The 26993-nt window shown below is 40.6% G+C and overlaps 1 protein-coding gene across 7 annotated transcripts in view; it reads left to right on the forward strand.

Annotated features, from left to right (window-relative positions):
- MYLK (myosin light chain kinase) overlaps positions 1–26993 on the forward strand; it is a 272240-nt gene that overhangs the window by 129617 nt on the left and 115630 nt on the right. For 5 of the 7 annotated variants that reach the window (XM_072985155.2, XM_072985164.2, XM_072985149.2 and 2 more), the window contains 3 exons: positions 15830–15967; positions 19773–19970; positions 25819–26065. In XM_072985155.2, coding sequence (XP_072841256.2) covers positions 15830–15967; positions 19773–19970; positions 25819–26065 — 583 coding nt within the window. Of the gene's footprint in view, positions 1–4684; positions 4768–15829; positions 15968–19772; positions 19971–25818; positions 26066–26993 lie in introns of those variants that run through there. The other 2 variants (XM_078394429.1, XM_078394399.1) reach the window with 2 other exon arrangements.

Below are 26993 nucleotides of genomic sequence, written 5' to 3' on the forward strand. Positions count from 1 at the left end.
GTCAAAGCCACTGAAAAAATATTATAACTAAAGGGAAACTGAGTACAGTATCCACAAACTGGTGAGAGTACAGACACATAGCTTGGGGATAAAAAATACATTTCTGTCTTACATATTTCATTATTTTTAGATGTATATTCACTTAAGTTCAAAAGTGGAGCATGTCAGAGTATGAAGATAATAATATACCATGGAGGCATCCTCAGTGGCAAAAACTCTTGAGTACACTTTGATAGCGAGCATGGGTTGTATTATATGAAACTGTTGGGGTTTTTTTTTACTAAGAGTAACTAATGTGACACAGAATAAGTTTTATTACTGTATTTGAAGCAGCATCAGAACCTTTGCATCAGAATTTTACGTGCCCACTTCCCTGCTTTATATCCAGGTGGGACAGCATTTCTGCCTAATCAAATGTCTGCTTTCACTGTTTAGGATATGTTCCATCTTAATTAAATGGAGCTGTGACCAGTTTTATTCTTTACCATGGCTTAACCCTTACCTGAGATCCATGTTTCTTTATTGCTGCTTCCACATAAAATTCTGGACATGGTATTTTGATCATACATTTTTCAAGCTTTTTTTTTTTTAAGCAAGTGTGTGGTATGTGAATTTTCTAGAGATACGTGTTGGATTCAGTCTTTGCTTCCACTGGCAGATGCATGTTGCCAGTGGAAGCGGGGAATAGATTTTTGCAAATTTTTCCCTCACTCTGCAGCCCCCCAGTACTGCCTCCCCCCAAGAATAACATGGCATGCAGGGCTGGCAGCCTTAGAATAAAGAAGGAGTCAGAAAAAAAATAACCCTTTATTTTCAGTAAAAGTCTTGGGTCCAGCCCAGTGGTGCTAGAGAAAAAGTTGCTTTCAGTTGGTGTTAGGCTTCTTAAGTCCTGCCAGGATTGAGGGCCAAACTATTTAAAATGTACAGTCAAGAAAGGGTATTGTGTGAATGGTGGTACACTCAATTTTTGCGGCCATCCTTCCCACAGTGCCTGGTCTGTGAGTATTCTTCTCCAAGCCTGGTGTTCTTCAACTACTGAGCTCAAAAGCAAGTGCTAGAGAAGTATTGTGGAGCAATGAGAGCCCTCTGGGCCAGCAGATGCCACTGCAGTTATCCTTGCTTCCCACCCATTCTTTTGTATGTGTGTGTTTAAGTGAGACAGGGTCCCCATAGATGTTGGGGGGGACAACCCTTATTTCCCCACTTCATGAGAGCTTGTGCTACCCTCAGCTTTGGGAGGGGAGGAGAAAGAAGGAGCAGCCATACCTTTTGATCTGATAAAAAAAGACCACAGATGTATTGGTTATATTTTATTCAAACTTTGACTGCAGCCCAATTGTGTGGCAACCTAAAAATGTACTCTAGAGATGAACCAGAGAGATGAGGCTACAGTGGAACCTCGACTTACGAACGTCCCTACTTACGAACATTTCGACCTACGAATGGCTCCGTTCGCAAAAAATTGCATTGACTTGTGAACAGAGCCTCGGCCTACGAACGAAAAAAAAAGGCAGGGGAAAAGGGCGGGAAATTCAAATTTCCCCTGCCTTTTTTTCGTTCCATTCAAACCGTTGGTGGTGAAGAGGCTGCTCTTTCACCCCTTTGGTTAGGAAAAGGGACCCCCAGGAGATCTCTGATGGCGGCGGGGGACCCAGGGAGGTCCCCTGCCACAGCGATCGGCACCTTCGGAGGTCTCCGGAGGCCTCCTGGGGGTCTGATCGCAGCAGTGGGGGAGCAATTTTAAATTTCCCGCCCTTTTCCACCGTCACAATCGGACCCCCGGGAGGTCTCCCAGGTGGCTTTCCCCACCACCATCGGAGACCTCCTGGGGGTTCCCCGCCGCCGCTTTCAGGCTTTCCCAGGGGGTAAACCGAGCCTACCAGTGGAAGCCCTCCCCTGGTAGACCGGGCCTACCAGGGGAGGACTTCCCCTGGTAGGCCTGGTCTACCCCCGGGAAAGCCTGAAGGCACTGATCGCGGTGGCGGGGAAGCCCCCAGGACATCTCTGATGGTGGCGGGGAAGCCACCTGGGAGACCTCCCGGGGGTCCCCTGCTGCCACAATCAGAGGCAGCGGTCACCCAGCACTGGGAGGCTTGAGGTGGCCAGGTTTCTTCGGCTTCTTGCCTCCTGCTCGCTCCTCACTGCCCTCTACCATTTGAATTTTCTGCCACTGGCCCATGGAAGGTGGCGCGGAGCAAGTGGAAGGTGAGCTGGGAGGCGAGTGGCCGAAGAAACCCAGCCAGGCTCATGTCTCCCAGCGGCGGCGGGCACAGCAGTGGTGGAAGCCCGGGAGGCTTCGGACAGGTAAGGTGCTCCTTTTTCCTTTTTAAAAAACTGTTCTCGGTGGGTTTTGGAGGGTGGGTTTGGACTGGGGGGGGGTTATGTTTCTGTGCTGTATTATCTTGTTTTTGGATTTTTGTGTGGGTTTTTTTTCCAGTCCCAGAGTGGGACTTGCTCTGTTGTATTTTTATTATTATTTTTGGTATTTTTTTGAAATGCTGGAACAGATTAATCCCGTTCGCATGCATTTCAATGGGAAATTGTGCTTCGATTTACGAACACCGTTCCAATACGGATTAAGTTCGTAAATCTAGATGCCACTGTATTTCCTGTAGGCCTACTACCCAACTTCTTGCCCTCAAGCAGCCAAACAGTGTAGTTGATTGTCCCCCAGGGTTTCTGTTCCCAGCGCATCATGTTACCTTGTGGTGTTGCATGGCTGGAAAACAGCTTGGTCTCCTCCAGCACTCTTTTCTGACCTTACAGGGCACAAATGGAGGACTTGGCTGAACAGGGATCCAGGTTTATATTGAAAGAGCTTTCTTTTTGAATTAACAGTTACAGTGATCTTGCAATACAGTACTTGTTTGTTTGTTTGTTTGTTAGGTTGGTTGGTTGGCTTTGTTTTTTTGTTTGTTTTTTGTTTGTTTTTGGAAGATACTACTCTGTTTATTTCAGTTTTATGCCCTCCCTGCCTGTATATCCTCAACTTTTCTAATCCTGGCTCTGCAGGAGAGTTCCAGTCTGTCATCCATCTTTTGGCTTGGGGATGATACAAGCATATTCTGAAGAAACAATATCAGCAGCATCTGCAAAGAAGTTTACCTGTGTCTTCACAGTGACTCACATATTTTTTCACCACCAATCCTCCAAAGCTTTTCACATATTGGTTTTTTTTAAAAAAAATTATAAAACAGAACAAGAACTACTGAATTAAACCAAGGGCTTTGACATTAACTGGCTTGTAAAGGGCCTGTATAAGCAGCTTGTAAACCAAATGGAAAATAACATAAAATCCCCCCTCCAAGTCTGCCTTTTTAAATTCCACTGGATTATAGGATCAAGTTCTAAAACTGAAAGCATTTTATCAGCACAAAGGGAGATGTTCTGACAACAGCGTATAAAATAGCTTGTGTCTAAAGAACTCCCTTCACCCATCTTGCTCTTCTAGGAAAATGGCCCGCTGTACATTACACGTCCACATTATACACATGAGTTCATGTGTATGACAGTGTGTGGAAATTAGAAATGATGTAGCCCTTATCAAACCTGAGAAGCATGTTTTGGCTCAGACCAATTGTGTGCACTGTACTTATGTACCAAGCAATAGGAAGCTCTCATCCTGAGACAGTACAGTGAATGGCCGGTGGGCCAGATAGGCGGGGTATAAATTAAATTAAATTAAATTAAATAAATAAATAAATAAACAAACAAACAAACAAACAAACAAACAAACAAACAAACATTAGGTTCGCTGCTGCTCACAGTGTGACTTTGTGTGTCTCAACATAGGACAAGGCATGTTTCTGGTTATCCAGTGTCCAGGCTATTCAGTAGTTTGAGAGAGCAGCATTCTGGGATAGATCATGCGATGGATGGAAGGGAAACACTTTCTTTTCGTGTGCATGTATATGCATGTGTTACTGTGTCGCCTCACTAGAAGTGAGAAAGCCTGGGGGAAATGGGAAAAGTTGTTTAAAAAGAAAAATTTCCCATCTTCTGATGGGAAAATGGAGTCAGGGGGTTCATATATTTAGTATTATGTGAGGAGCTTAAGATCATGTGCTGGGTTTGTCCCATTTTTACCCTCAAAGACATCTGAGAAGGGTCAGACAGTGATTTTTCCTAAGCTACTCAGTGAATTTCATAGCCAGCCAATTACTTCAATCCAGGTACTATATCCCCGTCTATGCCTCTCCCTCTGTTTGCGGTACCACACTGACTATATGAATTGAAGGAAGACAATCTTGAGGCATTTGCTGCACATGGATGGAGTCCCTTCTGTCTAAGAAGGTGGCCCATCTTCTTGAAGTAATGAATAAAGCAGATTTTATTATATGTTATACATTCACTATATAACTCTTCCATCATGATTTTTTCCTATACACCCAGACAAATATTGCAGTAATGCAACGTACCGTCCTTCATTTTTCTGGTGAGGAAAGGTGCTGCTGGGATGTGCCCAAATATTGCTTGTTCAACACTTTCTTCTCCTAACCTTTTAACCCCTTAAAGTCAAAAGACAAAGAACTGCCGACTGATGTTTATATAGCCAGCCAAAACTGAATGTTTGTGTCGGGTAGCCATAGTCTTCATAAGCTGATTATGGCAGCCATTCATTGGTCAGCAGGCAAGCAGATTAGAGGCTCCTGAAAGCTTTTCAGAGCGGCTGCTGCAACTAGTTTATCACAGCAGAGAAGAGAGATGCTGGCTGCAAAACAAGTTTCCTCTATCCGGGGGGAACAGATTACAACTTCTCAATTTCAGGTTAGATTCCTTTCTAGATGTTAAAGAGAAGAGAATTGTTTTTGGTGTCTGTCCATGGGTGTTTATAATACTTTCTGGATGTGTATATTTTAAGAATTGCTATTGTTGATAACAATCAGTTTCTGTCTTGGTGGCCTCCTTAAAGCAAATTATTATGTGCAGATACTGTAAATCAGCTTGCACACCTTTTAAAAGTAGATGCAGTGTCATTGTTAGTCTTAAATCTTTTGATAAAGAGAAAGGCCCAAGAGTGTTGTGCTTTCTGTGATCTATTTGCTCAAGCATCATCTAGAAGCAGAACATTTTGTTTCATGTTCTTTGGGAAGTAAGTATATTTAGGGAGAATGTTGCCATTAAGTGGTCAGTTTCTGGCAGCAGCTGGCTTTTTCCCTTCTCATAATGGCACCTGGCCTTTAAACTTATTGCCTAGCATTTACAGAAAATTTAAATGTGTCATCACAGACCCCAGTGTACTGTATGACAGCAGCTCCTACAGATGATGACATTTGTATCAACTATGGTTTGGAAAAGGGAAGACCACTGTCCCATAAACCATCTGAGCTGGTTCTTGAGGCTGCATTGTTTTCACCTCTGTGTCAGTGGCCGATGAGACCCTAATATTGACAACTATACATGTGAAAAACTGGTATGCGTTAGCAGTGTGCCATTGGGAGACAGCTTTCCATGTGTTTTCTAGTGACAGTTGGTTCTCACCAAACACATTTTGATGCATTTGAATGTTCTTGATAGAGAGGTATATAATATTCCATCCTTGGTTTCAGGGAGATACGCTTCTGTTCTGTATCTATGTCCCATAAAACAAACCAGCTTGCTGCTGTTTGTTTTTCCTCACACCTGGGTGGGTCAAAATCCTGAACTCATCTTGATAGAGATAGATACACATACCTGTGATTCCAGTGCTGATTCAGTTATAACTCTATACTCTTCTCCTGTCTTCAGTTAGGTAATGTGGGTGTTTGTTTTTGAAATCATTGCATTTGGATCCATTCAATATATTATTTCGCTTAGACATACATTTCGCCTTTTAAAAAAAATGTTGCAAGGCTGTTAAGATGGGGAGATGGACCATGATATGCAAGGCTGAGCCACTCAGTGCTTTGTGCAGCTGATTCCTGCTGCAAAGCGGACTTGAAGGGATCAAATTGAGGACAAAATGCACAGACATTTCATTTGTATGCAATCTGTATATATACAGATTGTAACATATAAACAACATGACATTGTAAAGGACCATGTAGTGCAGCCTTCCACAGCTTGATGCCTTCCAAATGTGTTGTGTGTATTAGTCATCATTATTAATATGGCACACTGATTTCACTATCTCTGCTCTAACCATGACTAAACCTAGATCCAATGCATTCATTAAAGAAATTGGCCTAACCATGTGACAGACCCTCATACAATTTATCATAACATTATAATTGTATTATACCTTCAGTCTTTTTATGCCGGATCATTGAGATTTTTAAAAAAGAGATGAAGGTTCTTATTTTGGTTATTTTAAGTTGTCCCTTCATCTCAGACATAAACTAGGTTTAATGGCTTGAGCTTATGAGCTAGAGTCCTCTTATTTACTTACTGGTTACATTTCTGAGCCACCTTTCCTGCTTCAACCCAGTGGCCTTAAGGCAACCTACCTGGCCACATTCCTTCCCTGCCATAATGAGGTTTGTACTACAGTACCACATTGTCCTAAAGACACAGATCGTCTATGATTTCAGAAACTTAGGGCATGGAACAAGATTCTAGCAATGGGGTGTGGCACCTGCCAGCGCTCTCTGGGAGCAAGGCAACTCTCACTGCAGCAGTAAATGCTTCCAAGCAGCATCACTGCAAGTCTGCTGTGGTGGTGGCAATGATGGTGGATGAAGAAGCTGAAGCTGTCATGAAGTCTGGACCTGTATCCTTTGTCCATCTAGTGGAGGATCCTGAAGCTGCTGCTGCCACTGTCAACCCAGTGCCAAAACCCTTGAGTTTCAGATAGAATAAAAAGGATTGGGAGACACAGGGAATAAACATAGAAGAATGCAAGATAGGAAGAATGTAACATGGATGTTAGAGACAATTCCAGCCACTTCAGTGCAGAATTGCCATGCAGAAAACAGTGCTAAAAGAGGGACAAATGCAGGAAAACAACCCTGTATAACAATTTTCTAAAACACTGGTACTTGGAACAGTTCCAGCTGAGTTTATATTGAATTTAATATTCATTTCCTCCACAGGCCCTGTGTTTGTTCACTTTGCCCAAAACAAAGTGTCCTGGGCATATGGAAAACTTGCAGTATGAAATCAGAAACAAAAGATGAAAGGCCTTTTTAATGTCTCCTGAACATGTAGCTTATCACGGCCAACATGTCTAGAGTGAATGATCTTTGTTCAGGCACTGGGTTCTGTAGAATCTACTGTGAACAAAAGTCAGCACTGGTTTTGCCAGTTGTCAAAATGAGGGGACTGTATGAGAGGGTTCAGGCTGTGTTGCATCTGTGAGACATCAAAGGACAGACCTCCAGATATGACAGTATCTTAAAGGTGCCACAAGAAGTAGTGATTTTTTTGCTTTTAGCTGAGTGTTTGGTCATTTACCCTGTTGTGACGAAATCTGAGTACCCTGTGGTGTTTCATAGTCTTTTAAAAACAAATCTAGCAACACAAAAACTGTTGTGAAAACTAGGCTATTAATATATACAGTGTGTTATAAAACTATTGTCCCAATTCAAACTTTTGGTGATGGACGGGGATTTGTGAGCTGATTCACTATGCAGTTTTTCTTCAAAAAATGGTTTCAGATGTATTTTTGAATGCATGAAATTGAAAGCTAGAGAGGGAATTAAGAAGGCAAAGAAACATAGTTTGTGCTGTCTTAATAAGGCTTTCGCTTTCTCCTCTTTGAAATGTCAGCTTGAAGTTTAAAAATATACTTTGTAATGAGAAAAACAAATCAGATAACCTTGCATATCACATTTATTTTCAGTGAACCAAATTATTCGTCTTCTTGAGCTGGCAGCATTAAAGATACTGTTAAAAAGTGGTGGCTGGATGTAAACCAGAATGGAAGTGAACTCTCTGAAGTATATAATCTCATTTAGATACTTATGTACGATGATTTAGGCATATATACATGTCTGCAAGCTTTGGCTGTACATTTAGCAGACCAGCACTTTGTGAGTTAAGTCTTTTCTACAGTTCAGTTGATTTGTTACGCTCAGATCCAACACAATATTTTAATCACCATAAATGGTCAATGTTGCTGAGCATGTGTGTCTGCAAAAAATCCAGGCTAGGCATTATTTGGCTCCCTTATTATAAGGCTCTGGCAAACAAATTCCTTTGATATATTTTAAATATTTTCCAGAAACTAAACACTGTAGATTATGGTTCTCGTCGTACTCAATTTAAAATCATTTAATTTTGATGGGAATTTACTGACAACTAAATAGAAATGTTGTTTGATTTTTTAAAAACCATACGCTTCTTCAGTGTGTGAATGGGCTGTTTTTCTTCTGAAATGATGGGACTATTTAGTGTCATTATATCCTGTGGTATTAATTCATTTAAATGAAATAATAGATGCATGCCAATAGTTGCTCCCCCCAATCACCTCAAGAGACCACAGTGAAATCTATGCTATGGTTTGGGTCCAGAGCTGTAGTTTAATGAGAAGAAAAGTACTGTATACTCCGCCCCCATTTCAGGAGCTGGTGTCTGCAGGAGCTGGCAGCAGTAGTTTTGTTCAAAGGTTGAGTAGCATTCAGGGAAGTGCCCAAAGCTGACCTAGTTTATATTGATGATGTGACAGCAGAGTTTCACAGGAGACTAGAAATGTTGCCATTTCTGGGCACAACAGTGGCTTATGGGCAGTTTCTGAGATCTGAGAAAAATCGCAGAGGTGATTCAAACAAATTATTTCAGTGACCACTCTATCGTTTGTTCAATCGCTGGATTAACGAGTGTGGAGAAGCGTGCCATACATGTTGGATGCTATTTTAGGGGACTTTATATGGCTATAAATGGATCAGATTTAGCCACGGTGATGTGATAGGAAATCATTTGTTGCCACTATGTCTACCTTAAGTTGCTGGTATGTTGCAGGAGAAACTAACAAAATATGATGAAAGCACAGACTTTGGCATTACCCTCACTTCTCGTCTGAGATCCTGTGATACCGTGGGCAGTAGAGGGAAAAATTGGCACCCCTCCATATTGGCTGAGTGTCAAAGCCCAAATTAAGTGAAATGAATATTTCTTACTATTATGGTATATTTTTTCTTCAAGCGCACAGTCCCTTCAAAGCACAATCACACGAGCAAAGGAAGCCTGTGTTCATTTCCCGATGGCCAGTTCTTACACAAAAGCAAGCTAATTTGCACAATGCAAAATGAGGCAAGGTTGTGCCAGCTTAATCAGATATTGTTACTCCTTCAAGAAGCTTTGCTCCTAATGACATGCTACTGTAATTGCAGTATCTGGTTTAGGGCTGTGCTGTGGAGTCATGGAATACTAATGAATATTCTGTCTGATAAAGAGTTGATCTGCCAACACAGAGGGCTGAAGGACAGAAGGAGGTGGTTGTTTGCGATGCTGCCAGTGATTGAGAGTGGTGATAATCTATTTGGCCAAGTGTGTGAAGGGACTGTGTGCACCTGTGTAGGCCTGTAGGTGAAGATATTAAAATACATGCAATAGCTACTCGTGGATAAAGTAACAAGTACAGATCATTGCATGAACACGCACCCATGTAACATAAGACAACCCCATCTGAATTTCTGTATATCATGTACAAACTTTGATTCTATTTTCATGGCAAACTACCAAGACATTGCAAGAATCCCTTGGAATGGGAGGACTCTGGTTCAGCTTAGCAGTGCAACTACACTCCTACATTGTGCCACATTGTGAGTGTATGCGTGGCCCTGGCTTTCTAGGTAGCTGTGGAGTATGGTGTGATTGCTCAGTCTGAATGTGTAGGTTTTTTGTGAGAATATACATAAGGAAGCTAGTAAAGCACTCATTTTCAATGCAGATGAAAAGAATGTGTGTATTCATTATTCTTCATGAGAAATAGTGGAATACTGCTAGGCCAAGTGTTCAAAGCCAAAGTTGCTCTGAATGAGACAAAAAGTTATGTATTAATTGTAACACATTCCTTCCTGCATCAGACAGATTGTTTCCCACCCACCCCCCAAGACACACCTGTGGAATCCTGGAGTTGGCACATCTGCTTTTGTTTTAAAACTAACAAACCAACCAATATTTAGAGGGTGGCTGGGAATCCTTTGTGTGGACATGCTTTTAGAGTGGTGAAGTAAAGAGAAACAGAATTCTAACTGTTTTTTCCTACAAATGAGCCTCACTTTAAACATGAACGCTATTTTCAAGACGAAGCACTAGAATCTGTGTGTAGGGCATATGCCTCTTCATTTACGAAGAAGCTACTACATTCAATGAAAACGAAGTGCTGTGGGAAAATTATTTGTGAGCATTTGCCTGTAAGAAAAACGGTTTATATAGTCTGAGGTTTAAAAGCTTCCTCTTTCTATTCCTAATCTCTCACGCTAAGCATGACCCTTTTTAGATTGGTAACTGGAGACTCAGTTTTTGATTTTCCCATTGGAATCTACATCCTGTGTCATTGTAGCTTCCCAAGGATCTGAAGGAAAAATATAATCAGAAGGAAGAGATGCATGTAGAGATTATTGGTATTGTTTGGTGTTATCTATAAAATCAGTAAAAGCAATGTAGAGCATCGTACAACTACATGATGTGAATTTATTAAAAACAAAACAGAATTTTTTTCATTTGGCGCTTGTGTTTGTCCATTAGTGTGTGAGAGAGAGACAGTTCAACTGAAGTCCTTAATAGGGTTTTCAAACTACATGAGATATCAAAGGAATGGTTTTACCAGTGCAATCCCCCAGTGAATTTTCATGGCTGAGCCAGGATTTGAATCCAGGCCTCCTGGGCCCTAGTCTGTCACTCTATCCACTACATTACACTGGGTATCATGATAGAGGTTAAAGAAGTATTTATGTCATATTATATGTGTCTGTTCATTATGAATCGCACTGAAATGAATGGGGCTGATTCTCAGGAAGCACAATATATAGCATTAGACAGCAACATGTTTGAACATTTTTTATGTTCTACTATAGAACCTAGTTTGTGTCAGTGTGTGCCATGTTAATGATATAGAGATGCTGGTCATAACACTTCTCTGGCCCTTAACAAGAACCATGTCCAGGTGGTGGGCTTAATCCTGAAAAGATTTTTTTGCTGGGAAATGCTTCACTGAATTAAAACAAAGACGTGATAGCTGGATCTATTAATAAGAAGAGTCTTACATTTAGAGCACTTGGGAAACTGGAAGTAGTAACATTCCCATATTAATTCAACTGGAGCAGGCAAAGGAATAATGACAAATGGTTGGTGGAAAATTCACTTTGCTACCAATGCCAAGGAAGCATCTGTATTAGTAACAGAAAAGACAACAGAGTTTCGTGGCATCTTAAACAGTAATAAATTTATTGTGACATAATCTTTCATAGTTTGTCGCCCACTTTAAGAGATTTATTAAGTGGTATATTTTAAGTTGGTAGGTAGAGTGGTCGAAATGACTAGATAGGCGGGGTATAAATACAATAAATAAATAAAAATAAATAAATAAAATATGGATCCAGAATGTGGAGAGAGTGAAAAAAAATGACTTATCCAGACAGGGCATTTGTATCCCTTTAAGGTTTCCACTAAATACCAATCTTAATCTGAGATCCAGCTGATATGCTTGTTCTGGTATGTGCAGATGTAAAAAAAAGGGCCACCCCTTCAGTTCTTGCACTGTTGTGCCCCTCCAAAGCCCCTTGGTTAATTTTGTTCCCATTTGTGGTGCTTCCCTTCCCAGCCTGAAACTTACCTTTCTTTTGTTCATTTAAAAATGGAATTTAGCACCTATGTCCGCATGCAGGAGGGTACAATGGTTCAGTACTATGGTACTTGCCCCTGTTTTACCAAAAAAAAAGGGGGGGGGAATAGGGAATGGTGCCAAGTGGCTGAGAAGGAAGTGCTGTCATAGTAACAGTGTCTAGAACCCAGAGCTCACAGCCTCAGCTCTGACTGTTGACAGGAGACTTCAGGGGATTTCCAGTTGGCTCTCTAACTCAATGCATGCTGTGGCTACATTCTAAGTATTTCTGAACTGACAAAAGGTGACAACAAGAGATGTTGTTTTTAGGAATCTTAGAAGTTCCTTAGAAGGTCCTGTATGACCAAGCAGAATGAAAGCCTCATTACCCCCCCCCCCCCGCTTCTAACTCCTTTTAGTACAACAAGAATGAACAGGCCAAAATATAATTGCTCTTTTAATCAACTTGAAGCTCCTAGTTAGATATATGCCTTAGTACAGTGGGGTCTCTACTTAAGAACTTAATCCGTATTGGAAGGTGGTTCTCAAGTTGAAAAGTTCTTATGTTGAATCTGCATTTCCCATAGGAATGCATTGAAAACCATTTAATCCGTATCTGCTCTTTTCCATCCATAGAAACTACAGTGGAACCTCTACTTAAGAACTTAATCGGTTTTGGAATGGTGTTCTTAAGTTGAAACGTTCTTAAGTTGAAGCAAAATTTCCCATAGGAATGGACTGAAAACCAGTTAATCCATTCTGGCTGGTTTTTTTTTTTTTTTTTTTTTTTTTTTTTTTTTGTTTTTTTGTTATATAGAGGTGCGTTCGTACATTGAAGCATTAGTTCCCATAGGAACTAATGCAAAGCTGGTTAATACGTACTCTACCACTAGGGGGAGAATTTTTTTTAAACCTAAGATGACCTTAAAAAAAGAGCAAGAAGGTTTTTTTTTCCTGTTCTTATGTTGGATTTCTGTTCTCAAGTAGAAACAAAATTTAGCAAATGGAGCTGTTCTTAAGTTGGATTGTTCTTAAGTAGAGACGTTCTTAAGTAGAGACCCCACTGTAGGTCCAATTGATTCACATATATTTATGACAAATCTGGTTGCTTTTACAGGGCATACCCGTTTATATCCCCACACCAGAACTGAAATGAGATTAATTTCTCTTGCTTCTTTACTTGATCTTGACCTACAGAATGTTTGATGTTCATCAGTTTTTCTCCATGAGCTCGAGTTGAAGATGATAAGGACAGTTGTTCTAATTTTAAAAAAATGCTATTGCCTGCCTTCTATTCTGGGAATTCAGGATTCTCTTCCCCCCCCCCCAATGCTAGTAAAGTTTGTGAAATAATAAGCAAAAGTAGTGTCTTAATCAAGTAAAAGCATTTAATAAATATGGTTTGACACTTATTACTTTATCCTAGGTTATAGTCTGGAGGCTACAGATTTGTGTTTATTTCCTTCACTTATTTTTTGTTATTCCAAAATATAAAGAAGCTGGTAAAAGCATTTATTTTCACCAAAAGGTAGCTTCATTTCCTGGTGGTGATTGCCTTGATCATATGAGTAATTTTTAAAAAAAATCTGTCTATATAACAATAACATATATAGTAGTTTCCTGCCAACAACTTTCTTTTGTTGAGGAGGTCTGTTCATATGTTATGTAGGTTATAATACAAGAATATCACACAGGACTGTTGGGTAGTGTGAGAACTATCCTGTGATTTATTTATTTATTTATTTATTTATTTATTTATTTATTTATTTATTTTGCAAAAGTCCCGTCTCCTAATTTCGTAACTTAATTTAGTTACATCCAAAGTTAGAAGATCTTTGTTTCCTCTCCTGTCACCATATTTCTCCCTGTGCCAATGGCTGTCAAGGCGTGGTGGGCCAAAAGTTACTTCACTCACGTCCAAGTTGTTTTTCTACAAATTTTACATCACTAAGATTGTTGTTAGACCTTGGCCATAATCTGCTTTGGAAGTCCCCAGACCTATTCTACAGTGTTGCCTTGACTTGCTACCATAATCCATTCCAGAAGATGGACATAACTCGAAATGGTCGTAAGTCGAAGCACCATTTTCCATTGAAATGCATTGGAATATAATTAATCCATTACAGCATTTAAAAAATACTTTTAAAAAAAGCATACAAAAGCCCCATTGGAAGGCACTGGGGCTTAAAAAACAAACAAACCAAAAATAAAGCACACAGAAAGCCCCATCAGAAGGTGCTGGGGCTTTAAAAACAACAACAACCAAAAATAAACAGAGCAAGCCCCGAAGGTGCTGGGGCTTAAAAAAACAAACAAACCAAAAATAAGGCACACAGAAAGCCCCATCGGAAGGCATTGGGGTTGCAAAAAAAAAATCACCAAAAAAAACCACAGCACAGAAACATAACCCCCCCAGCCCAAACCCACCCTGCAAAACCCACCCAGAACAGTTTTTAAAAAGCAGAAAACAGCACCTTACCTTACCAGGCAGTCCGAAGCCTCCTCCAATTGCACTCACACTAACCCAGGGGTCAGGGGATTTTTTAACCTTTTATCCCCTAAAAATTTATATACGCCAACATTACCCCCCTGATTTGAAAGGAAGGAAATCATACATTATTTTTATTCAAAATCTTATTGAATCTACACAGGCTGTGTACCAAACTAGCAGGATATATCATTAGTATCAATGGCTGCCAGGGTATGTACCGAAGCATCTTAAAAAGCCACCCTCCTCCCCCACCTCAATTCAAGCCTTCTGTTTTGCTTGCCTGTTCTTTTTCATAGTTTTGAGTCAGTCTCTCTCACACACACACTCACACTCTCTCACACTCACACATATACACCCACCCACCCTCCGTCCATCCATCTGTCCATATTCTCCATACATTTTGTACATACATTTAAATAAGCTTGATGAAGCCCTTGGTATTTCCCACCTTCCTTCCCTCCATTCCACGTTAACTTGATTCTTTCCCTCCTCCTGCTTGCTTGCAGTCATCTCCGGCAGAAGCAGTCATTCAGAAGCCCCAGATTGATTGATTGCCCGGTGCTATTCCACAGCTGTAACCAATCAAGCAGGCTTATCTCCGATCTCTGAAAGAACGGAGGATTTACAAGTGCCCTGCTGCAACCAAGGAAGTAACAGGGAGAGGTGGCTTACAATTCGAGGATTTGGCTGCAGAGGGTGGGGGTGGGAGGGAGGGAGGTAACGCTCTGCTCATTACCCCCAAGATTTTTACTTTTACCCCATTTGGGGTAATTTACCCCTGTTCCCCAACCACTGCCCTAACCGCTGGGGCAAAACAGCTACAAAGAAGCAGCCTCTTTGCCACCAACCATTAGCAATTTGAATTCCCTGCCTTTTTTTGATCGTAACTGGAAGCTCCGGCCACAAGTCGAAGCAATATTTTGCGGCCAGAGCTGGTCATAACTCAAAATGGTTCTAAGTAAGGAGGTACATAAGTCGAGGCAGCACTGTACATGTCTTATACAGGTGTGTACTATTATAGATAGATTTTGTTCAGATTTCTGACCTGTGGACCTAGACTCAAATTTCCTAAGTATCTGATAGTATTGAAAGTGGGGAGAGAGGAGTGACTAGCTGCCTTCTTTCTAAGAAGATTGGGAGTGACATTCCAAGCCCACTGCCAAAGGTAAAATCTGCTGTGTCTTCTGCAGCCCTCAGTTTGGAATGAGCTTTAAACAACAAACAAGCAAAAAGAGGAACCTGCCCATCTGGCAAGAGGTTTTGGAACTTTTGTGCTTCCTCTGCACCAACCCAGTTCCATAATGTTCAGACTAATACAAAATCAAAAGCTAGGTTATGTTTGTAGGGATTTTTAGTGGTTTGATACTGTAAAGGTATCACCTGCCTGTGTCTCCCTTACCTTGTTTATGTTTAAAGCAAAAAATAAAGGCATCCAAAACTGTTTAAAATAATCTTGTATAAATAAATGCACCTTTCTTTGTGTGCACTGAACTCTCTTTCTATGTATACACCATCTAGTTTAACTCATATTGTATCCATTCCTTATCTTTCCACCTAACTTTTGATCAACAGTGCAATTTAAGAAATTATTTTTAAGCAGTTGGATTCTTTAAAGATGTTCTAATGAGAATCTGTTGTGTTCTTGATTCATGTAGAAAAAAGAAGCAGACATAAATTGGAAAGTACCCATCCTGTATTAGCCAAGAAAACGTTCCCTCCTGTCTTCCTTAAAGGCTTAACTGATCTCAAGGTGATGGATGGCAGCCAAGTGATCATGACAGTCGAAGTCTCAGGTGGGTTTCAATGTTTACTAAATATTTTCATAGAATCATAGAATAAGGGAGTTGGAAGAGGTCTATAAGTGTATTGCGTCCAGCCTCCTCAATGCAGGAATCCAACTAAAGGATACCTGACTAACTGGTTGTCTGATTTTCTCTAAAATGCCTCCAGTGTTGGAGCACTTCCTGAGGTAATTGGTTCCTTTGTCATACTGCTGTAACAGTTGAGAGGTTTTTCCTGATATTCAAGCAAAATCTGGCTTTCTATAACATGAGCCCATTATTATGTGTCCTGTATTCATGGATGACTGCAAATAGATCCTGCAACTTCTCTCTATGACAATATTTCAAATACAGTGGTACCTCGACTTACAAATTTAACCCATAATTGGAATTAAGTTCGTACATTGAGGCAAACTTTTCCATTGGAATGCATTGGAAACCATTTAATCTGTATCTGCTGTTTTCTGTTTGCAGGTCGAGGCGCTGTTCATAGGTAGAGGCATTAGTTCCCATAGGAACTAATGCAAAGCCGGTTAATCCGTACTCTACCACTAGGGGGTGATTTTTTCTTCTTCTTTTGAACTAAGGTGAACTTAGGTCAAAAAAAGGGCAGGAAAGTTTTTTTCTTTTTTTCGGTTCGTAAGTCGAGGCTCCGTTCGCAAGGTGAAGCAACTTTTTGTGACTGGAGCCGTTCGTAACTTGAATCGTTTGCAGGTAGGGACGTTCGTAAGTCGAGGTTCCACTGTATTTGAAAAGTGCTATACTATCTTCTTTCCCCAAGGTTAAACATATCCATTTCTTTCAGTCTTTCTTCACCGGGCTTGGTTTCCTGATTCCTTGATAATCCTTGTTGCTGTCCTCTCAATTTCTTCCAATTGTCAGCATCCATCTTTAAGCGCCATGTGCAGAATGGGGCAAAGTATTTGAATGGGGTCTAACCAATGCCAAATAGATGGGAAGTGGTACTTTACTGGATTCGAAGACTTCTGTTAATGCAGCCTAAAATACCATTTACCTTTTTTGCAGCCACATTTGCACTTTTGTCTCATATTAAGCATGTGCTCTACAATAATTCCAAGATATTTCTTGCTCATAGTATTGCTGAGCCAAGTGTCCTCATCTTGTAACTATACATTTTGGGGTTTTCCCCCCTAAGTGTCTTTTTGAAATTCTTGCAATTTGTTTTTCAAAGGTTTTATCTGCATCTTCCCCATAACTGGGCAGTCAGTAGTAGACTTCCATGTTTTCCCCTGCCCCAGTAATATCAATCCAGACACTCTCGATGGGATAACCAAGCTCATCCTCCTGTATTTCTTTGCAGGAATGTGTATTTTTGACATATACTGTGACACACATCCCTTTTTATTCTTCCTGGGTTTTTTTAACCATTTATATCAAGTCACATTTACCTCTTGAACTGAGATTTCCAGTTCTTGTTTGTTTCCCATACTCCTGGTACACTGGAGTTAATGTGATTTGTAGCCTATTTTCCTTTATACACTTTTATGAAGACTGTTATTTGACACCATTAGAGCTGCCTGATCTGTTCCTTTTATTGTACATAAGCCTTCCTCTATCTTCACCTCTGAGCTTGCATATCACCCCCCCTTCCGATTCAGTTTAAAGCCCTCCTGATGAAGTTCTTAATGCTGTGGGCAAACACATTCTTCCCAGTCCTTGTTTGATGTGAGCTGTCTCTTGCTAAGCTTCCATGAAGCCCATGGTCCCAAAAACCAACTCTGTCACATCACCACCACCTTCCTAGCCAGTCATTCACCCACATTATTTTCCTGTCTCTTTTTATTCCTCTTCTGATAGGATGGAAAAGAAAACTCTTTTCAATAGAGCTTCTCTAACTAAGCAGTTTCCTTTCTGGTCCCTAATTTCTAGCTTCTTCTGCATGGTCAAGTTTTTAGTTTTAATTGGCTTAAATTTGGAAAGTCAGTATTTGAACAGACTCTTATCGGCTAGAATGTATCTTGGCTTTTCCCATGAAATTTGCTTACTTTAAGCATATTTGCTTCTGTCTGTCTTCAGATTTAAGAATAGGGCAGATGACAGGTCCTTTTTAGGTGATACATTTGCGTAGTTGTAGTTGGGATTCTAATTCTAATTGTATCGGGGCATTATCTGCCATATGTGCTATATTTTAAGGCCAGTGAGTGGCAGAGGAAGTACCACATAGAAATCTACAGAAATCTGTTCATATTTATAGAAGCCCAACATTTTAAGACAATTATAAGCCATTTGAAATGGAACAAAAGGAGATAATAAACAAATCCCCATGTGAAATCTTCATATACTGTCCGAAATCCTATTCAGTAACTTATACTGGTGGCAATTTTCAGAAATTAAAGACATACCACCACCACCACCATCTCATGGCCCCTATTGTTTCCCTAGAGCAAAAGGGATCCCAGGAGGATCTTAGGACCTTTGCAGGAAGGGGATCAGTATTTTTTTATTATTATTATGAAATATTACTGCAACTGATGGTATGATCAGACTTACCTAGGATAACTTCTGGCAGTTTCAGCCATGGTATGCTTAGGAATCTAGAATTAGTGATATTTTTTGGGGAGGCATGTGGGAATCCAGAAGAATGGAAATCAGTGGGATTCAAGGTTCCCTCTAAGCTGCGTGGCTGCAGGAGTGTGGATGGCCCCACCCCCCTCTGTGCAGGGGCCTTCCACTGCACACCCACAGGAATAGTTTCCAGCCCCTTTGGACAGAACCCCACATGGGAGGAGTGGAGCCATGGGTGTGAGGGGCAGAGCTGAGAATTAGAGGGATTGTTGATGAGACTAATTATGTGACATCAAGTCAATCCTGATGTATGGCAACTCTTTACCATACTCTTCTTCTGGGAGCACTCTGTGACATTAATTGATTGATTGATTGATTGATTTGATCTGATCTGATCTGATCTGATCTGATTTTATTTCTATCCCACCCATCTAGACCAAAGGTCTACTCTGGATGCTTTACATATTTAAAAACAGTAAAACCAAAAACATATATTATAGATCCAAAGTGGCGAAAGTATACGAAATTAAGATAGAGCAAGAGGGAAACCCTGCCCATATAGCCAGGTTTTAAGTTTATTCCTGAAAACACCCAGAGAGGGAGCCAGATGGATCTCCACTGGCAAGTTGTTCCAAAGGCGGGGGGGGGGCACTGCCAAGAAGACCCTGTTCCTTGTTCTTTCCTTATGGACCTCCCTCGGCGTTAGGCTATGAAACGTGCCTAAGGCTGTGCAGACTAGCTCTTCCTCTAGGAGGCACATTGGGGAATCAAACTATCAACCTCTTAACTCTGCAGACAGGTATCAGATTCACTGAGCTATACAGCCAACTACAGTGGGACTACAATGGGCTAAAATGAAAGAGTTCCATAGAGAGGAAACCGAAAAGAGAGGAAGGTCACAGTGGTCACTACCTCTGAATATATGGAAGATGGAGAACATGGAAGTTGGTCCAGAATCAAATTGCTCTAGAGCACATTATGGTCATTCAGGAGGAAGCATAAAGATAACAGTCCACCAGCATATGGACGGTAGGTGACCAAAGCCAACAGTACATTCATAAAATTTGCCAACATGCAGACATTCCCTCAGTGAAATTTGTGCCTGCATCTAGCTTAGAGGAGGTTTGCTTGAGAGCAAAACAAAACAAAAACCATCTAAGGCAACAGGAAGTCTAAGTGAGTTGCTTGTTCCTCCTTATCTTAGGGTTGCAGTTGGCCTAGTAGAATAGCCCACATGCTTCCGTTACTTCTTATGGTTTATCTCAAATGCTTGTGTTTTGTTGTGGCTCAGCTAACCCACCTCCTGAGGTCATTTGGCTGCACAATGGGAAAGAAATCCAGGAAACAGAGGATTTTCACTTTGAGAAGAAGGGCAATGAATATAGCCTATATATCCAGGAGGTGTTCCCAGAGGATACTGGAAAGTACACCTGTGAGGCCTGGAATGACTTAGGAGAAATTCAGACTGAAGCAACACTGACTGTGCAAGGTAAAAATGAAAAAGTAAATTAATAATCTGCATGATGTGACATATTTATAGAAACATAAAATAATCCATTTCAAAGAGAAAACCAGAATTGAAACTATCTTTTAGGTTCATCTTGTATAGCAGTTTCCCAAGGGTATCGGTCCTGATGCAGCAAAAATCTACTGTGATTTATGGATGAGGAAAGGGATAATGGAGTGTTAAATCACCATTAATTATTTTGAAAAAGTTGCGGGTGTCCTTCTACACAAATGCCAGAAGTCTAGGAAGGTGGTTGTTTTTTATGGGATGTGATCAAAATGCATCGGTTTTTCAGTAAGCAAAACAGTACAGTATTTGCGAGTTATAGACTGCCTATGGAAAGGAGTAAAATGGAGTACTCTAGATAAGAATTCTTTAGCTCTTTTATTAAAACAGTGCTAATCTAGGCACCTTTGATACTCAAGTTGTATTTGCTGTAGCTTAGTTTGGATGTTCTCACATGTTTTTGATAAATGCAGCCCATCAAAAAGAAGAGATAAATGCAGGTCGTAAGAAGGGAAGTGCTTATAGACTGCAATTCATCTTCCCAGAATTCTATAGAATGTCAAACACTGGGTTCATTATTGATGGGTACACTTTCCAAATATCCTTTGGTGTAACTCAGAAACTACTCACATTCTTGAAGCAGGAAATTGAAAGCATGCTGGTTGATTTTTCCCAAGCTCAGAAAAATGACCTTGTCGTTAAAAATGACTGCATCAGATCTTATGGGAGGGGAAGGAGGAGAGGCCAGCCTCTTTGCAGGACATCCCCAGTGGGTGCTTTTTTTTCCCCACCTAGTTTCACTCCTGTCATCTAGCTCTTGTGTCAGTGCATAGGGATGCTTTTTAAGAAGCCAGCGGGGGCTTTGGCAGCTGACCTGAGATCCAATTCAGCTGCCAAAGCTGCAGAGCCTCTTGTCTCCTGATGCAAACCATTTGTCAGGCAGAGAAGAAGAAATCCCCCAATCCCAGTGGGAGGGGAAGAGGAAGGCTTTAAAAAGCTTTCCTTTCCTTTTCCTTGAAATCGTCCTTTTAATAAGCCTGGCATAAGGGGACTTTGCTGATATCCCTAGAGCTCTTGCCATCTCTTCATGCAGAAAGATGCACATGCTCATGGGCATAACATTTATTTGTCTCACGGGAGGAAATGTGAGGATTGCCTTCTGATTTTTAAATAAGCCTGGGAAGAAAAAGAACATCGACTCCTTACCCCCACCCCCACCTCCCTGCTTATTTTGAAAGTTTAACCCCTTTTCATCCCCCCCCCACATTTCAAATTATTACAATAGTTACCTGATGTGTCTGTGCTCACTGTGATTGATAGGATTTGGTCAGGGCCCGGCTCAAAGTTAAAGTTCTAAAAATTGCTTATTGAACCAGCACTTGAGGGGGTGGGGAGACCTTAATATCGGTATAAGTGAGAAGGACCTAAACCGAAGGAGAAGTGTAGCTGAGCCAGACAAAGTATAGTGAGAGGTTACTAAGAATCTTTGTGGACAGAAAGATGCAGACAGTCAAACCAAACCAGACTAGACCCTGCTACAGGATCAGAAGGGAATAAGAAGCCAAAAGGATGGAAGGATGGATGGATAGATGGATTTGTTTGTTTGTTTGTTTGTTTGTTTTTTTGTTTCCCGCCTTTTTCCTTAAAAAGAACTCAAGGTTTATAAGGTAATTGGAGGGAAGCAGCCTGTTGCAAAGAATATAACCTAAGGTAGGAGTGAAGAGGTAGTCCACATGGATGTTCCTTATGTTTAAATCAGTCAGAGATTGCTTTGTCTTCTACCCCTTCAGGATACAGATACAGGCGTATCTCAGTTTACGAACGCCTCAGTTAAGATAATTTTCAGTTTATGAAGGAAAATCCATTGAAAATAATACCTATGATTTTTTTTTTCGCAATACTAAGCAAGTTTTTCCAGGATGCATTGCGCCTGGGAGGTTTATAGTGCTGCCCCCATGCATGCATTCCTATGGGAAACCACGTTTCAGTTTAACAATTTTTTGCAATATGAAACGTCCCACATAACGCATTAAATTCTGAAACGGAAGTACCACTGCATCTGAGATCAAGGGTGGGGACACTATTTAGATTCGGGAAGATTTTATTTCTTTGTCTAGGACTGAATTCTCTTGGAGATAGGTCTGTCAGGGACCACAGATAACTGGTGGATCAAGTCTTTCATTTTTCCTCTGTCTCTGCCTCTCTCATGGTACTCTTCTTTCTCTGTCTTGTTTTCGCTTTCTCTCTCTACCATCTCCTTTCTCCATCTTCCTCTCCCCACTTAGTGAGCTGCTGGGGAAAGTTCAGATCACATCTGGAAATACTTTGAAATGAAGCCAGTGGGTACAGGATGTATACTCCTGCTAGGACTGTGGGATTACCTGCCCACACACTGAATTTCAGAGGTCAAATGTAAAATTATCGAACAGTTGTTATGTTTTTAAATGAACACAGGTATAGGGGAGAATGATGATTCTTAAAAGTGTCTGGACTTCAAACAGGAGTGCCTATTTATGTAGGGTTAAATTGGCATAAAGTGCATAAGATATAAATTGTGGACTTCAGTGTTTTGGAAAATAGCCATCAACGGTCAGAGTCTGATCAAATATGCCCACTGTCATAAAGTGATTAGCATAAATCTCTTGCTGCGGGTTAAGAAGCTAGAGGAAGCAGTCACTGTTGTGCTCAAAATGGTGCAACATAGCACAAATCAGCAAATACCTATGCTATCTTCATAACTTGCACCAGTTCACCACTGAGATTTACACCAGTTGCATTAGGGCATGTAAAAACACAACAGGATTTTTTGCCAATAAATTAATAACTAGTTAATTATATGATAGTTAGGAAATCCCAGTCTGTCAGTAATTGGATTTTCCAGTGAATACATTCCTGTACTCTGAACAGGTGTATATGCAGTATACTAGTTCTTTTGAATGCCACTTGAATTCAGAGCTCACATATACATCATGTAGATCTTCTTTCTAGCTATCTGGACTTCTAGAAAATTGTTCAAAAATGTAAGTTCTTCTGGCATTTTTTATTACTAGAAACATATCAATAGTTGATTAATAGTACTTAGTATTTGCAAAGAAAACTACCCCTTTGATTCTTAAAGAAATTTCCTCTGGAAGATGAATCTCTTTTCTAAGGTTTACTCTATCCAATATAGAGTATTATGTCCTAGATGCATGGCACATGTAGTTTCTCTAAAGGTTTTGTGCTTATGCGCAGCTGGACACAAAATCTGCAGTTGGAAAAACAGGGAAAAATGACAGGTTGTGTGTATCTGTTTATTAAGAACTTAAACAGATAGTGTCATGAAACACACTTTCTGTATAGACCAGGACGTGCTTGGTGTCCATGCTTACATCAAATGGCCCAAACCATATTGAAACAACAATTTCTGCTTGGTCAGAACCTCCTCCTCTTCACTGTCATCAGTCCTGAAACTCAGCAAGCTCTATAGGGCACGGTGCGAAATGGGCCATTTTAAGCCACCAACTGAGTTGTGTGCTTCACAGACAATTAGAAAGAAAGATGGGGAATGTGGGAACATACAGCTGTACTCAGCAGACACTGAAGCAATTGCTCAGCCTGAAAATTTGAGCTTCGCTTTCCATGAGATGGGATCTAACTAGGCATTTATGCAATTTGTAAAATCTCCTTTTAAAAAGCTCTGAGATACCCTGTTCACAATATCTTGCTTGGAGGACCCCTCAAAGCTAGGCAGCACACAAATTGCCACCCATCATGCTGTACCACCTGAGTCATGCGCCTCGCTCTGCTTAATGGGAGGGCCAGTCCTGGTTCTGTTTTATAATTTGGAACTTCGTGTGCCACTGTGTAATTTCTGAAGCACTTTAAATAATGTTTTTCCATATACCTATTGAAAATGGAGCAAATGTTTTAGGATTAACAGTACTGAGATCTTGAAATGTATGGATTGATGCTTAGGGAATTCTAAAGATGAAAAGTAATTCAAATGCCAATCTTTTTGTACACATATTCTCTAACCATTCTGAGCAGAGGACAGAATGTCAATGAATTCCATATATTTCTACTAAAATGCTAATTAATTATGCTCAAATTCATGCTAGACACCAAAATGAATGTGGCTTCACCTCCTTTCACATTATGTTTTGAAGACACATCCTGTCCCTTCAGTCTGTTTCACCTGCCAAGTCAGATCAAGTTCAGACCATCTCTGTGATTGTGGCCAGCAGCTGGTTTCCTCTTTCTTGCCTGAGAGAGAGCAGAACTAGGGAGGTACCATTTGCAGGAGAGAGGAAGGAGACCTTCAGGTGCATAATAAGAAAAGTGTGTGTGTGATTCCTTAGGGGTAACTGGTTTAATCCCACTTCCTTCACAAATTTGAAAATAATGAACTTTGTATATGTGCGTGCTCTGTGTCATCAAGTCAGAACTGAGTTATAGTGACCCTAATATGGCTTTCATGGTAAGTGAGATACTTAAGGAGAGATTTTACCAGTTCCACACCCCCACTTAGTTTCCATGGCGGAGCAGAGATTCGAGCCCTGTTCTCCAGAGTTTTAGTTCCTCATTCTATCTACTATACCACATTGCATATCCTCTCTCTATATCACTCAGAGGGGTTATATATATTTTAACTCCTTTGAGTTAAAGAAGGTGAAGGGTTCCCCCGCCCCTTTTTTTAACTTGAGGTCTCCATAATTCTTTCCCCCTTTTTTGTCTGAGCAAGATATATGCACAGTTCACCACCTGGGCCTATTGTTCTGCTGCAGTTGGAAGCTTTTCCAGTACAAAATAGCTACTATCTGGATGGGAGGCTGCCCAAAACATATATGCCTTCTGTGCCAGCCCTTCAGATCACTCTTGCAGTTGCCGAGTTGTGTGTCTCAAGCAGAATGGCAAAACCTAGCAAATTAAAGTTGTGTTCTTTTGATTTTCATCTACAATTAATGACATCAAATGGGAAAGGGGAAAGAAACAATCAAACCCCAGTTGTTGTTAACACCCCAGGAACAGAGAGCAACAGAGGAAGGGGAAGGAAGCAGAGAGAGGGGGCTTAAATGTTAAACTTTGTTTTGTTACATTTTGGCCTAGTATATTGCAGAAACTATATGTTCAAGGAACTACTAAATTTGGCTCAGTGTTCACTTCCTTCAGCTTGATACCTTACATTTGTGCCACTCTCTTCCATTCCTGTTGTAAGCCCTAAGTGTGTGTGTTATATAGAACAATTATAAAATCAAACACCCAGGTACCTATCATTTTTCCACCAATTGTTCAGTTCATCTTATAGTGAAGTCTGAGTGTCTGTAATAATAATACAGTAATAACTGGCCTGGGCCCATTACTTCTTTGGAGGGGTGATCATGTTAAGTGATTGAAAAAAAAGCTCCTAGAAGTCCACTGCTGAAGATAGGCCAAATGCCCTTTGATGTAGAGACCCATCAAGGTTTAATATTGCTAAAGTTAAAATTGCTACCCCAGTCTCCATTGCAGATTTCGAAGGTGTAGTCCTGTGAAAACTTTCTGCCTTGGTTGACAGAGGAGAGTACTTCTTGCTTTTTTCCCCTCTAGCTCACATTGCGGGGTGGGGGAGAGCATAAACCGATGTAAAATTTTGCGTGTGATTTGGGGAGCGTGAATACTAGACATTGCAAATACTATTGAGAATCATCGTAGGGTTGGAAGGGACCTTGGAGATCTTCTAGTCCAAACTCCTGCCCAAGGGAGGAGACCTCATACCATTCTGGACCTTGTAACTTCAGACTTAGTTACTTACCTATTATGTTAAGTTTTCTATTCCCTTATTATTTATTGTTTTGTTCTACAGAACCTCAGGATGGCATTCAGCCATGGTTCATTAGCAAACCCAAATCAGTGATAGCAGTAGCTGGACAGAATGTCCTTATTTCCTGTGCCATTGCTGGAGATCCTTTCCCCGCTGTTCATTGGTTCAAAGATGGGCAGGAAGTGACGCCAGGAGCAGGCTGTGAATTCCTGCAGAATGAGGACATCTTCACACTGATTATAAGGAATGTGCAACCCCGCCATGCTGGCCAGTATGAAATACAACTCAGGTAGGTCACATGCATGAGTAGTACATATTAGTCTCCCTATATTTATGGTGCTACTACATAATTAGATGTGTAGCCTTAAACAGGATCAGGAACAACATTTAATAGTTAATCACACGTGTATTTTCCACATTACTATCCAATCTCTCCAGTTAGCAATGGGCATTTCCTAACATTGGGTCTTGGGATGATTGACAGGTGTATTTCATGTCAGTATCTAGATCAGCCACTGTTGAATGCGTGGTACTCTGTTGCAAGAAGTTGCTGTTTTTGGGTATTGGTAGCCTCTTAATTTCCCTGTTTTTAAGGTTCAAACGGCACTTTCGGTTTCCATGTTTTCATTCCCTCTCTCCCAGAAGCAAGCAAAGTGAAGAAAAGAAGCTGCTTCCTCCTTTCCTCTTCTGTCGTTTCTCAAATCAGGATAATTCTCCTGGAGCTGTTTTGTCACATATGACAAAAAAAGAAACAGGGAAGAAATGAGGAAACCCCCCCCCCCGTCTTTCCCACACTAGCTGAAAAGTCTTTGGGAGAGGAAGTTTTTGCCAAAAAGTGGTTGAAGGGCCATTCTGCATGTGGTAATTGTCCAGAATATAAAAGGGAGATTCACTGCTTGAGAAATGGTTTGAAATATAATTTGAATTAGTTCCAAACAGGTACCATATGGGTCTCCACATTTGTGCTGTTATTTTTCAGCTTTGCGGAACAGATGATTACTAAAAGTTCTAGAGAATTATCAGTCTAATCCTTGGTTATTATTAGAAGTGGACGAGAAAGATCTTGAAAGAATAGGTCTTCCGTTTCTGTCTCTTTCACATAGTACGCTTGATAAAAACAGCAATTCATTTCTTACATTTACTTTTAAGACCTGGAAACAATGGCAAAAAGAAAAATAGTTTCTTTTATTTCTTCATTAATCCCTCTTTGAAACCAG

Source organism: Pogona vitticeps, chromosome 1 (assembly GCF_051106095.1).
Source record: "Pogona vitticeps strain Pit_001003342236 chromosome 1, PviZW2.1, whole genome shotgun sequence".
Lineage (NCBI taxonomy): Eukaryota > Metazoa > Chordata > Lepidosauria > Squamata > Agamidae > Pogona > Pogona vitticeps.